The following is a 12,175-nucleotide window of genomic DNA, read 5'->3' as shown; positions in this document are numbered from 1 at the left end:
ATGACAAAGCTTAATCCTTTTATTTCAAGGGGATCCATTTTTTTAATACATAACAGTATCTCTCATTTTGAGGAGCAGTGCACTAATTTTTATAGCTTAATTTTTCTTCAATAGAAAGCTAGATGGGACCCAGCCTTTGGAAACTTGGGAACAATTTCACATGGTGCTCGCAGCCTGCATAAGGACCATTAGAGCTGTTTAAATGGCATCTTTCTCCTGCGTGCAGCCAAGCAAATGGTGTGGGGATCTGTTACTCCCCAGCTCATATCTCAGCCTCTGTGGTGTTTCTCACCTGGAAAAGAGAGAGAACATTTTTAAGGGATGGCTGGTTATGTTTGTTTTTTCTTTACTCTTGTTCCCAGGAAGCTGAAGAAAGAGTAAATCAGAAAGCTTTGAGAGTTTATTTTTATCTCCATTGTCTTTAGTTCAGATATTGGGAATTTTTTTTCCCATTTTTATTGTACATCTATTCAGAGCGTGCTAATGAATCTACACTTCAGTGCTCTGAGGCTGCAGAGAAACCTACATCATCTGTGGTACGGCTCTGCTGTTAGACTATAGGCACAAGTTACACATTGCTGGGAAGTTATAAATTAATTCTTTTGGTCCTCTCCCTTATTTTTTAGTATAGAAACTGGAAAGGGGCCTTCCAGATTTGAAATTACTTTCCGTCTGAAGAGTATTTAGGAATGAGTAGGCTTATTTCAAATGCATTGACTTATTTGATTCTCACAGGGGTGTTGGGTGAGGATGTGATGAAAATGCTACTCATCTGCTAGGATAGAGATGAGGAGACTGGGGCTCTGAGAGTTTCCTACAGACAGGACTCCTGTCATCATATCTGTATTTGATTGACTACCTCATTGCTGAATAAAGCCCTATAATAGTTGCATCCTTATTAATATAAGCTAAGTAGACCAAAACTCTGTGATGTGGCTGAAAAGTTATGCTGCGATGGCCCGCGCTCTGCTTTATTTCAGGGCAAAGTGCTCCTTGACTAGAAATGAGTCCCCTCTATCATGGGTGCTGAGAATTCCCCGACACTTGTAGCTAATCTTGGAATGTGTTCAAAGATAATTCAATCACCCACAAGCTTCTCTGTGGCCACTCTCATAACCCGGCCTCCTCAGCAGTGCTGAGGCATAGAAAACCAAGGAGAGGAGGACACAGAACATTGAGAGGGTGGAGGCTGGGTTCACAAACTCTGAAACGTATCCATTCCCCCAAGAACTCACTGTGGTGATGAGCTGCAATGCCCACAGAGCAAGGCACGCTTCTAAAAAGAAGTTGTCCTGTGTAGTATAGAAACATGGAGGGTAATTTGCCAAACTCCAGTTACGTCCGGGGATACCTTGGCAGAGAATACACTGTGCCTTTGCAGGAAGCACTTGTTTTTATGTTGCAGAGAGAATCCTTCATTTTGCTAGTTCTGATGCAGCTGTGGGTGGCTGCCATAGTGCAAACGAAGGGGAAAGAAGGCCTGTGTCCTTCGGAATTAAATAAATTTACTGGCAAATTATTATTGGATTTCGTTTTTCTATTTTCTGTTCTCTAGTTTTGCCAGCATCTGTATTGTGGGTTGTAAAAACCACAATCTAGTTCTTAACCCACAATTGATTGTCCTTAGGATTTCTTTTTCATGTATTGAAGTAGAGGAGGGGACATTATTTACTAAATAAAATGTAGCTTTTGTGCTCTATTGAAGTACTTCTATCTTACAACAGGGAATAAACTGGTTTACCAAAAAGCAATTTCTTTTTGACCGAAACTTCACTAATGATTTGTAGAAGTGGAAAGAAATAGAAGTGCCTGAGTTTGATGCCACACTGTGAGTGGGAGCAGAGTCAGCCGCTCAGCCAAAGGCCCATCTCCAGCTCAGAAGTGGAGTAGTAGTTTGTCTGCTAGGGCCCTGGATAGGATTCTGCCTTCCCTCTAAAGTTGCTTCTTACTCATTCTCACCTCCGCCATCCAAGGAGAGCTTCTTTCCCTGAGCAGACCGCCCACAGCCCAGACAGCCTACCACCTCCTTTTGTTTTTGATTTTACTTTTAACCACACCAGGTTCTAATCAAGACTTGAAATATTAGTCACGCCAAACGAATCTCCTCTTGGCACATCAGAAGTAGAAGCAATAGGAATCAACTTGAAGAGCCTCGGAGCACGTTCCCCCCTAATCTGAGAGACACAAAGCCCCTATTTATCTTGAAATAACTTCACAGAGATTTCCAAATCCAAGCAGGTTAAGAATACCACAGAGAGACATCTTATTTTAGACCCGAAAGGACTCGAGGGAATCAATTTGTCCAACACGCCTTGTTTAGTGGATGAGCAATCAGAAGTCTGAACAAGTTAAATAATTGCCCAAATGTCAAAGAGCAAACTGCCAGCAGCATAGACAGCAGTCTCAGTTTCCTGGTTAATTTTTCTAAATTCTTCACAAGTACTTAGTATTATCCCAAGACTTCAAAAGCCACATGTGACTTTTGCAAAGTGTGGAGTGATACAAAAGTGTGCATATTCTCTTTATGATTACTTAATTTCACATCAATCAGATAATTCATGTGTATTTTCGGTCCTGCTTTTCCTCTTAACATCAGGACATAAGGCCTTACTATAAAACTTTCATAATTCTAAAGACCCCTAAACAAGACAAATCTTTTCAAATCAAATTATCTACTAACCTGAGAAATTGAATGCCAAGCGATTTGGTTCTTGTTTTTTTTTTTTACAGACCCACATGACCCAATTAACAGGAAAAAAACTTATTTAAACCTAGTCCTGACAGAACAGCTCAAATAGTGTATTCTTTGACATTGCAGCATGCTTTCAAGGTTTTAAAGCATTCCTCAGTAATTAATTATTCGTCATGAATATTCTTTCAAACAGACAAACTTCATCTTTCCAAGGTTTCCTCTTCTTCTGTTAATATTCAAACACGCATGAGAACAACTTCATGAAGCCCTGCCCTATTAATCCTATGATGAAAAATAACATTGTCCTTGCGTGTTGAAATCAGATAAGTTTCCAAAGTTTTGCAGACAGTTATAAAAACAGCAGAGCCCAAAGTCCATGCCCAGGCTTATTTTTCCACTGAAAGCTATAACTAGCAATTCCCAGCAAACAAAACGAGAGCCTAAAACTGGCCTCATTTGTTTGAATAGCTGTTCGCTACGGCTTGCTGCGCACCAACTACCCAGAAGCACAGCTCTACCAATCCTTCACCTCATCGCAACCTCTGTTGGTCTTAAGGGCTTGAGTTTTACAGTTCCAAGTTTAGTTTGCCCAAAGCACAGAGACTCAGTCTAAAGCATGTAGGTAATATTTTCGAGCACCGCGAGAAAGAACAGTCCATTAATGATTCCACATTCTCTAATACAGGAATGAGGCACCCTGGTATAATATAAAGTCAAGCTCTAGCCTCAGTTTTCTCACTTATGAGATTAGAATGATAAACAGTTATTATTGGTGTTTGAAACTGTTACATGACCGTTAATGGGAGAGTAGACATGACACATTACATGGAAAATCATGAAAACTTACTTTTATAAATGTAGTAAAACCATGGATTCCTAGGAAAGAGCAAGTTTTAGATCTAAACTGTTCTTCTTGGACAATGACATTAAGAGCAACTTTCTCCAAGAGACAGTTTCTACAGCAAGGCCAGGCCTAAGATTTAGCTTCTGATCAGCTGAAGGCAAATGTCTTTGTTATACTCTTATTATTTTAGTAACTCCTCCTTCAAAGAAAGACTAAACACCATTATTATTATTATAGCATTGGCAAAGGCCTCCATGATTCCAGGAAATGAAAGCAATCAGCTAATTTATAGTAATAATATGGTCTTTCAGCACTGCATTTTAAGCTAGATTTCCATCCATCATAGCCCCAGAGGAAATCAATTAATTCTCACACTCTTCTCTTGGATTTATAGTGCTCTCTGATTAGTGTTGCATTAGCAGATGCCAATCATTATCTGGATAAGGCAAGGAATTGAAAATTAAATAAACAAATATGCATTACTGGGAGAAGGTCAACCAAAAAAAAGTGAAAGAATTTTGTATATCCAGCCTCCCAGGAGACACATTGCAATCAGGACTACTGAAGAAGCATTTCATGGCACCAAAACACTTACCAACACAGTATGTTTTCTTTCACAGAGTTGGTTGAAAAATCTTTCTAAATATGTCACGTTGAAAACTGAGGTCTCATCTACTTGAAACACACTGTGTTTAACTTTAGCTTCCAGTCTGGGGTTAATATTTTTAGAAGGGCAAGCCACCATCCATTCTAAAATCTTTTCTCATTCATCTTTCTACACAGCTTGTTATGTTGAGTTCTATGAATAGAGGACACATTAGATCTTAGAGCTTCTAGCGAACATAGCCATCTCTCACATCTCCACATTGCAAAGGACGTGTGTGAGAGAATTTACCTGAAATGACTCTGCCAGAATGGGTAAAGGGATTTGCCAGAAGGAAGCTTTCATTGCAGGTAGTACCTCCTTACAAGTGTCATAGTAAAAGAGGAGCCTCAGCACTATTTTCAGTATATAAATATTAACCTCATAATTAGCTTTACTAGGTATTGAATTATTATTGCTTTCAATTCTCTTCCTTTTGAAATATCAAGTCCCAAATTCTTAAAGCATTTGGGGATGCAGTATGGATCCCAGATACCTAGTAGTTTTCAGGCAGAATTTTTGTATTTTTACTCCTGGGAAGTGCAACCATTCCCTCTAAAAAATAATAAATTATTATTCAAATGAGGAATATGTCAAAAAACAATTCATTACATGATAACTGATTAAAATTTACACAAGACTCTGGATAGGTCCGATTCTCCTCCTTTAGATGTGACACTCAGCCCATCTCCTCTGTCGTCCACTTCATTGTTCAGACACATTTATTATCTTCGATAAGGGGGAAATGACATGGTGCCCAGTTGATGCACTTTCTGAGTCATTAACCCAGATTTCTCCGTTTTGAATTGTCTTGGAAAAAAGTTTTCTGTATGTTGGTAGCTGAGTGAGGCCCTTATCCGGAATCCTTTGTTTTAAAATCAATTCTTTAATGTTGTTAACTACTAAAGCAAATTTTGAAAGTGGGCTTTTGCTGTGTTATAAAATTGATTCACTGTTGGCTTGGGGCCAAATCCTGTGGGCATGTAGATGGACATGCTTCCCCGGGGCTGTAACCTAAGGACTTTATTTAAACTGTGCTTTGAACCTACAGTAATTTGGTGTCAGGGAGGAATAGGATCCTTATCAAAAAAGAGCTGCCAGAACCCCAACTGCTTCTTGAGTAGTTGTAATAGTTGAATAATGTTACAACCAACCGTGCATTTCAGTTTTTGCTCAAAGGCTTTTCACTAATCTGGTGGTATTCCATATCCATGTGTTCATCTCAGATCCCAGTAGTTTCCATCTGACTTTCATTATTTTTCTTGAGAAGATCAGTTTTACAACTGGAATCAGAAAGGCAGTCAAAGTAATTGCAAGTGGCAATCAGTGAAATATAGCAATTTTAGCTTAGGAACATATGTTCCATTATAAAGAAAACTTTTTTTTTTCCCATAAATCCAGGACTCATATTTTCCCAGGGCAAGAAGGGCCCATGTACATGTTCTAATACTAACCCCCGCATCATGCTGATATCCCCATAAAGTGTTGATTCCCCTCCAGGGATAGGCAACTCATTACCTCCCAAGGAAATCTATTCCCTTTCTGATTCTGATGATTTGAAAATGTTTTATTATATTGGAGATGAAATTCATCAGTCTGTAGTTACATGCTTCAAAATTGAAAAACTTGGGTTTCAACAGAGTAAACCTAAACCTCTCTTCAGATACTCGTGGGCAGCTCTAATCCCCCCAACCCCTACCTTTTCCTTTGCCAGTCTGTAATATGTATTCCTTTCTCATATGGAATAGATCTGATTCCTTAATCACTCTGGCCACTCTCCTTGGAAGAAGCTCAAACTTGCCTATATCCCTCTTAATGGCATCGTGCTAAAGGAAAAGTGGACTTTCAATCAGAATATCTGCATTAAATTACAGCTTGGCTACATACTAAATGTTGGAACTGGGGCAAATTTCTTTTTTTCACTAGAGATAGCAAAGGTGAATAAAAGAAACATGGTCTAGAGGTCAAAACAGGCAATAAGCAAGTTAACAAACAATTAACTATATAATTACAGTGTGTAATAAGTAGTATGAAGGGCTGTCAAGGGAGTTATGACGTCCTGGGGTATCACAAACAGGCTTTCTGAGCTGGAGGCTGAGCGTTGTATGACGGGAAGGAGACAGTGTGTTCTAGGATGTGGGATGGCACTAAGGTAGGAGAGTAATGCTTTCTACCAACTGAAGCAGACTGGTGTCTGCAGTTCAGAAGGCAAGGAGGTGAATGCAATGGGATGAGTCTGGAGAAGCGAAGAGCTTTGTAGCCATTGTTGAGAGTTTGAATTTTCTTTGAAGTTTAAGGGGAAGCCATTGTGGAGTTTGAAGAAGAGAAGTTCCAGTGTCTGAAATATATTTTTAAAAATTGCTCTCATGCTAGATGGAGAACAGACTGCAAAAGACAAAAGTAGAAATGGGACAACCAGTTAGGAGGCAGTTGCCATACTCCAAGGGGAGGTTCATGTAACACAACAATCCTGTTAGGTTTAAATGAGAAGCAATACTCTACACAAGTGAAGACACAGACATAGCAGACTGCTTGCCTGTGATTAAACTGGACTCCACAAACTTGAGCAAGTTTTTGAATCTCTGTGCACCTCAGTTTGCTCCTTTGTGAAAGGAAGATCATAACAGGATTTACTTCATAGAGTTGTTGTGAAGATTAAATGAGTTTATTTATGAGTTCCCTGTTAGCTAAATCTGCAACGTTTTTCACTGTTATGACGTGCTTCACCCTATATTGCATTTTCAGACTCAAGCATTATTTTATTTAGTTTGTGTCTGGGAATGAGGAAGAGCATGAGTGAGGAATGTGACTGGCTAATTGTTTATCTTCCTTTGCAAGCTATATTTTGCTGATGCAATGAAGAAAACAGATAATGTGTGAGAGAAAAGGCCTTCTATGGACCATAATTTTCTTTCTTTGGTAATCCACCATGTCATATTATAAAGACCCAACACCTTGAACACTGTTTCTTTAACATGACGGTCCTGATAAGACCTGTTTTTAATCTTGCTTAAAACCGAAATTTTACTGTATTGTTACTCCTCCAGCATGGCATGGGACAATAATATAATGTTATCATTAGGCCATGTCCCAGGCTGTTTCCTCTTGTGACATGTTCCCCTAGTTGACTAACATTCCTTGTTTTACAGGCATCCCAGGAAGTGACTATGTGAATGCCAACTACATAGATGGCTATAGGAAACAAAATGCCTATATTGCAACACAGGGATCTCTCCCCGAAACATTTGGGGACTTTTGGAGAATGATATGGGAGCAACGGAGTGCCACAGTGGTTATGATGACAAAACTAGAAGAACGATCCAGGGTAAGAATAAATATCTACTTTCTCCCTCTTAAAATCTTCCCTCATGTATTCCCTGTATTGCATATTTTATTCTGTTCAGCATCTAACCTTTCCTTAAGCTTTGACTTTCCAACAGACACTAATTGTGAATGGGCAACAACAACTCTGATTAAACCATTCTTTAACATTCTTCCGAATCTTTCCAATAGGAGTTTCTCTTGTGTTACAATGTGTGTGATTGCTAAACGAAAAAAACAAGAGGTACTCAAAGTAGACAATATGATTAGAGAAAATAAATACTACCTTGATCCTCTTTCTAAAACTCACATTGAACAAGAACACTCAGACTTTGGGGGAGAATTCCATCAATATGTACTCACCAGTATTTTTTCAGCTTTTTCTTTCTCACAATCTGCAATGTAAGATCTAAAATTCTGTAAAAGAAGCTCTCATTTAAATTATTCAAATTAACATAAATTAAGTCAGGGCAGCCAGAAAAATGATGTGGGTTAATACACGGCTGAGAAAACACATAAATGTGTAGAGGGCATTTTGCTAGTTTAGCCTTCTCTGAAATGAATAGATTTTAATAACGGAGTTGTTGCTTGTTAAGGTCCAAGAAAGGAGTTTTATTCATCATATGGGTCCAATATTATGGTGCATGGCACATTAGTTAAATGCTGTTGATTTGCAAAACTAAAACATAATGGGCAAGCAGTATGCCATATTCCCAAGTGAATATGCAAATATTGTAGCCATCTGATGAAAATCAATCTTTAACCTTGAGAACTGAATGAAAGAGCCTCTGAAAAATCGCTGCCGACAGCACATGCTTGCGCTAACCAGTGGGACATTTGGGCAGAGCTTAAAACCACCGGTGAGAGGTCTCTTTCACTGGGGTCACAGGAGTCACAAAAAGGATATTTAGAAGGAAGCCAAAGCCCGACTCCCCATTTGTTGTGTGGCGGTTGAAGTTTTTTAAATGTTGTTCTAAATGTTTAGGTCAATACGTGGCAGTTTCTCTTAGCCCAGGTGTGCATGAGGGAAGAGTTGAAGGCTGCCCAGGGGATTTATAAGGGGAAACCTCAGACTTTGGAAAATATAAAAAGTCCCAGCTGTTACCGTAAAGGTGGGAAATCAAAAAACATGGTACACAACTGGTTTAACAGACCTAGAAAGCAATCAGATCTTTTCCAAACATGTGAACTCTATAGAGATATTCAACTAGTATCTGAAATGAATTTAGATAAAAACTGTTATGACTGAGATGAGAAATACCTATGTCATACTTTGCATGCAGACTCCATTCAAAGATGTAAATGGGTCCATGGTTATTTGTACTCAGGGTAACCCCTTTATAGCAAGCCCTTTCTTTAAAAACAATGCCCCCCCACAAACCCAAACGATCCTCGGATATAGCTATTAATAATTATAACAATGTCTAACACATATTAGGTGCATTGATATTTCGCAACAACCCTGTGAGATAAACACTACTATGATTTCCACTTTATATATGAGTAAACTACGGCTGGAACATTCTAGAAGGTCAACCAAGGTCATTCAGCTACCAAGGTCAGAGTTGGGAACTGAAGACAGTCTGGCTCCAGAACCCATTTTCTTAACCATGAGGCCATACTGCCTGTTAACACTTCTGCGAAGCTGAGACAACTGAACTATTATATTACAGCATGCATGTAAATCCAGCCTTACCCGGACCGTTCTGCCTGGAGATACTGGCTGGTAACAAGCAGTCATTTGCAAAAGCTGTTTTCAGTAAAACACACATTTTATCTTGACACTGCAGGCCTTCATTAAACCGTGCACAGAAACTTGTTTTCAAATAACCAAATGAAATTCTGCCCCTTTTCTCCCTAATTGCTTCTAATAATAAAGTTAGTTCTAACTGGCCCCACTTCCACTGCAACATCTGATGGTAATGAGCAGTTCTTGGCGGAAGGCATTGTGACTTAAATCCTACAGTTTATCTTTGTGTTGCAGGCTACCTTTTCTCCCCCCACCTCAGACAGAGAAACTTATTTGGAAGTTACTAAATGAACCTCTGTTTGCTCCCTTCATTAATTACGCTTTGCTCTTGCAAGTTAGCTTTCTCCTTTGTTAAATGGCCTAAGGAGGCCAATTAAAATGCTGTCTTGCGATTTTTATTCTCTGGTAGTTCAGTCTGTACCCAAACTTGTGATGACCTGCATAAGCCAATATTGAGGAATCTCAACTATCATCAGTCTGATCATACAAATAAGCCCTGATCCCCAAGGCCCCGAAGCCCTTTGTTCCCCCCTCCAAAACACTTGGGAATAAATGACCAAATGCAATAGAGAGATCTAACAAAGGCCTGCTCCCCCAAATTATCTCACCTGCTCTTCCATCTTCCTCCTTCACATTCTCCCACCTCACCTCTTCTCTATTCAGTTACTCTTTCACCTAAAGTCCCAGGGAGAAAGAGGAAGGCATTCCTGGATTCCAAAACAAGAACTTGGATTGCGTTTTGCTGTAAAAACAGTGTTAGAGATAGTGGTTAGTTGTTACTGAAATATTTACCTCCATACTTTAGGAACTTTGTGGGTTATGTGCACTGACCTGGGGACTCAATGAATTCTCAATTCCCAGCAGCCAACTTCAAAGCCAACACAAACTAGCCTGGCTTTACTTAGGACGGCCTGTAGTCTTCCTCATAAAGGGAAGTGCTCCAGCTAATTTAAACAAATCACCTCTCCAAGGGCTGAAGCCTGAAATCTTATTATTTTGATTAAGGCTTAGGTTCTTGAAATAAGACTCATCCCCTTGGTATAAGAAAAAAAAAATGTGTGTGTAAACACTTCTGTGTATTAGAAATATGCAGGAATACATATTAACTGGCGATTGGGATGGAGAAGAGAGAAGAAAATGAAAGAGAAGAAGACAGCATGATATTACACAAGACTGGCTGGGGACAGTACCATCAGAGAGAAGGGAAGCTACTTGACAATGTTCCAAATGGAGGTGCCTTACAGTCAGATGTCTGGGTTTAGATTCTAATTCTAGTGCTAACTAGCTATGTGACAACGAGCAAGTTACTGGACGCCTCAAAGTCTCATTCCTCCTTTTTGGATTACGTGGAAGGGTTATTGTGGGTATTGACTAAGATAAGGAATGTGACAAAGTGGCTCAGCGAGTCTCAACTGTTATTGTTTGGGTGAGAGAGGTTGGAGGCTTTACCACCACAGCTTCAGTTTCCCCTAAAGCTGGTTCCCAAATAATTTAATTTTTGTTCTCAAATGAAATGAGTTTTCTCTGTGGTTGACAGTGAATCCTGACCAACCTCATAGAGTCACTGCACCTGGCGAATTCTGCCCACTGTTGCCAGTGTCGCACACCCATGCTTTGTGGTCAAAGGGAGCGGGTAGCTCAGAACACAGGGTTCTTTCACCCTTGCCTTTCCATAGGACAGAATCTCCAGAATGGAGACCCTGACCCAGGGAACTTGTTAATCAGTCTGCAAGTAGACCACAATAGAGCATTCTGGCTACTCTTTCACTGCAATCCTATCCTGGAGCAATAAAATATGAAAATAGTTGAATAATAGCAACATGAGTTACACATAGTCATAACTGCCACTAAAGATAATATATTCTTGACAGCACATTTCCTTTTGGTTCATTTTGCTTTCCCTGTCCCTATTCTTATTTGTTTGACGAGGTGGGGAGTCCTCCCCTTGGAACCTATGTCCTGTGTTTTCCACCTTTCCGTTTCGCCTATGCCTGGCTCACTCTTAGGTTGTCACTCTGGCCTGCTGTTGATGAAGCAACAGTGCTTTGTGACCTCTGCTGAGTTAGAACGGCTCCCTCAAACAAAAGGCTGTGGGTTTAGTAGCCTGTGTTAGAAGGTCCACTGGCCTTTTGTTGGAGAACTGACCATTCTTAGAATTTGACTGGCTAAAGAAGCGCTTACATGTGTAAGATGTAACTTAGGACTTAAGTTGGTCTTTTGAAAACTTAAGTTCTTTGATTTTCAAATGTCATCACTCTCTCCTCAAACGCCCCTGACAGAATCCCAAACTTAGCTGAGAAGACTGTTCGCATGGTATGTACATCCAGTTATCAACCCTGACAAGAAAATGTGTACACTGAATATTTTCTATGAGTTTCATTCGAATATAAAACAAAATATAAAACTAAAAACTGGAGATTTTGAAGGTAAAGTATGGTTTCTGCCTAAAAACACACAGATCAGTTTAAAGCCTTACAGCATGTGCTGTGTGACATGAGATACTCTTAGTGGGTTTTATTCCACAGTTTCCATCTTTTTTGCCAAATCCTCTCAAGTTCTGCGTAGTTCATTGATTCTGTAGAGAGTCATTCTCCTGCCCTAGAATGTGGTCTCTAATTGTTTCCATGTTTCATAACATGCCAATAAGCACATGAATTGGTTTGGGCAACCACACGGAGGGAAGAAAAAGTTCGGAAAAAATGAAGCACTGGTAGGAGAGTCAAATGTATGCAGCTGGGATTTCCACTCCAAGGGGGTTATTTGTGGGCAACTGGGACAAATGGTTGGCAGCCTCACTTGAAGAACTGGCGTCTCCAAGGTAGAATTTGCCAAGGTGATTCCTGGCCCAGGAAGCTTTGTTATTTAAGTGGGTGATTGTCTTTTTTTTTTCCTTCACCTATCTGTTTCTCTTCTGCTTTGTTTCCC

At 39.7% G+C, this 12,175-nt stretch overlaps 1 protein-coding gene across 50 annotated transcripts in view; it reads left to right on the top strand.

Annotated features, from left to right (window-relative positions):
* Nucleotides 1-12,175, top strand: part of PTPRD (protein tyrosine phosphatase receptor type D) — a 2,083,106-nt gene that overhangs the window by 2,018,999 nt on the left and 51,932 nt on the right. For all 50 annotated transcript variants that reach the window (XM_070248854.1, XM_070248852.1, XM_070248848.1 and 47 more), the window contains one exon: nucleotides 7,329-7,504. In XM_070248854.1, coding sequence (XP_070104955.1) covers nucleotides 7,329-7,504 — 176 coding nt within the window. The remainder of the gene's footprint in view (nucleotides 1-7,328; nucleotides 7,505-12,175) is intronic.

This window comes from Equus caballus, chromosome 23 (genome assembly GCF_041296265.1).
Source record: "Equus caballus isolate H_3958 breed thoroughbred chromosome 23, TB-T2T, whole genome shotgun sequence".
Classification (NCBI taxonomy): Eukaryota; Metazoa; Chordata; class Mammalia; order Perissodactyla; family Equidae; genus Equus; species Equus caballus.
The sequence above is the reverse complement of the archived record's forward strand: the minus strand, read 5'-3'. Positions and strand labels throughout refer to the sequence as shown.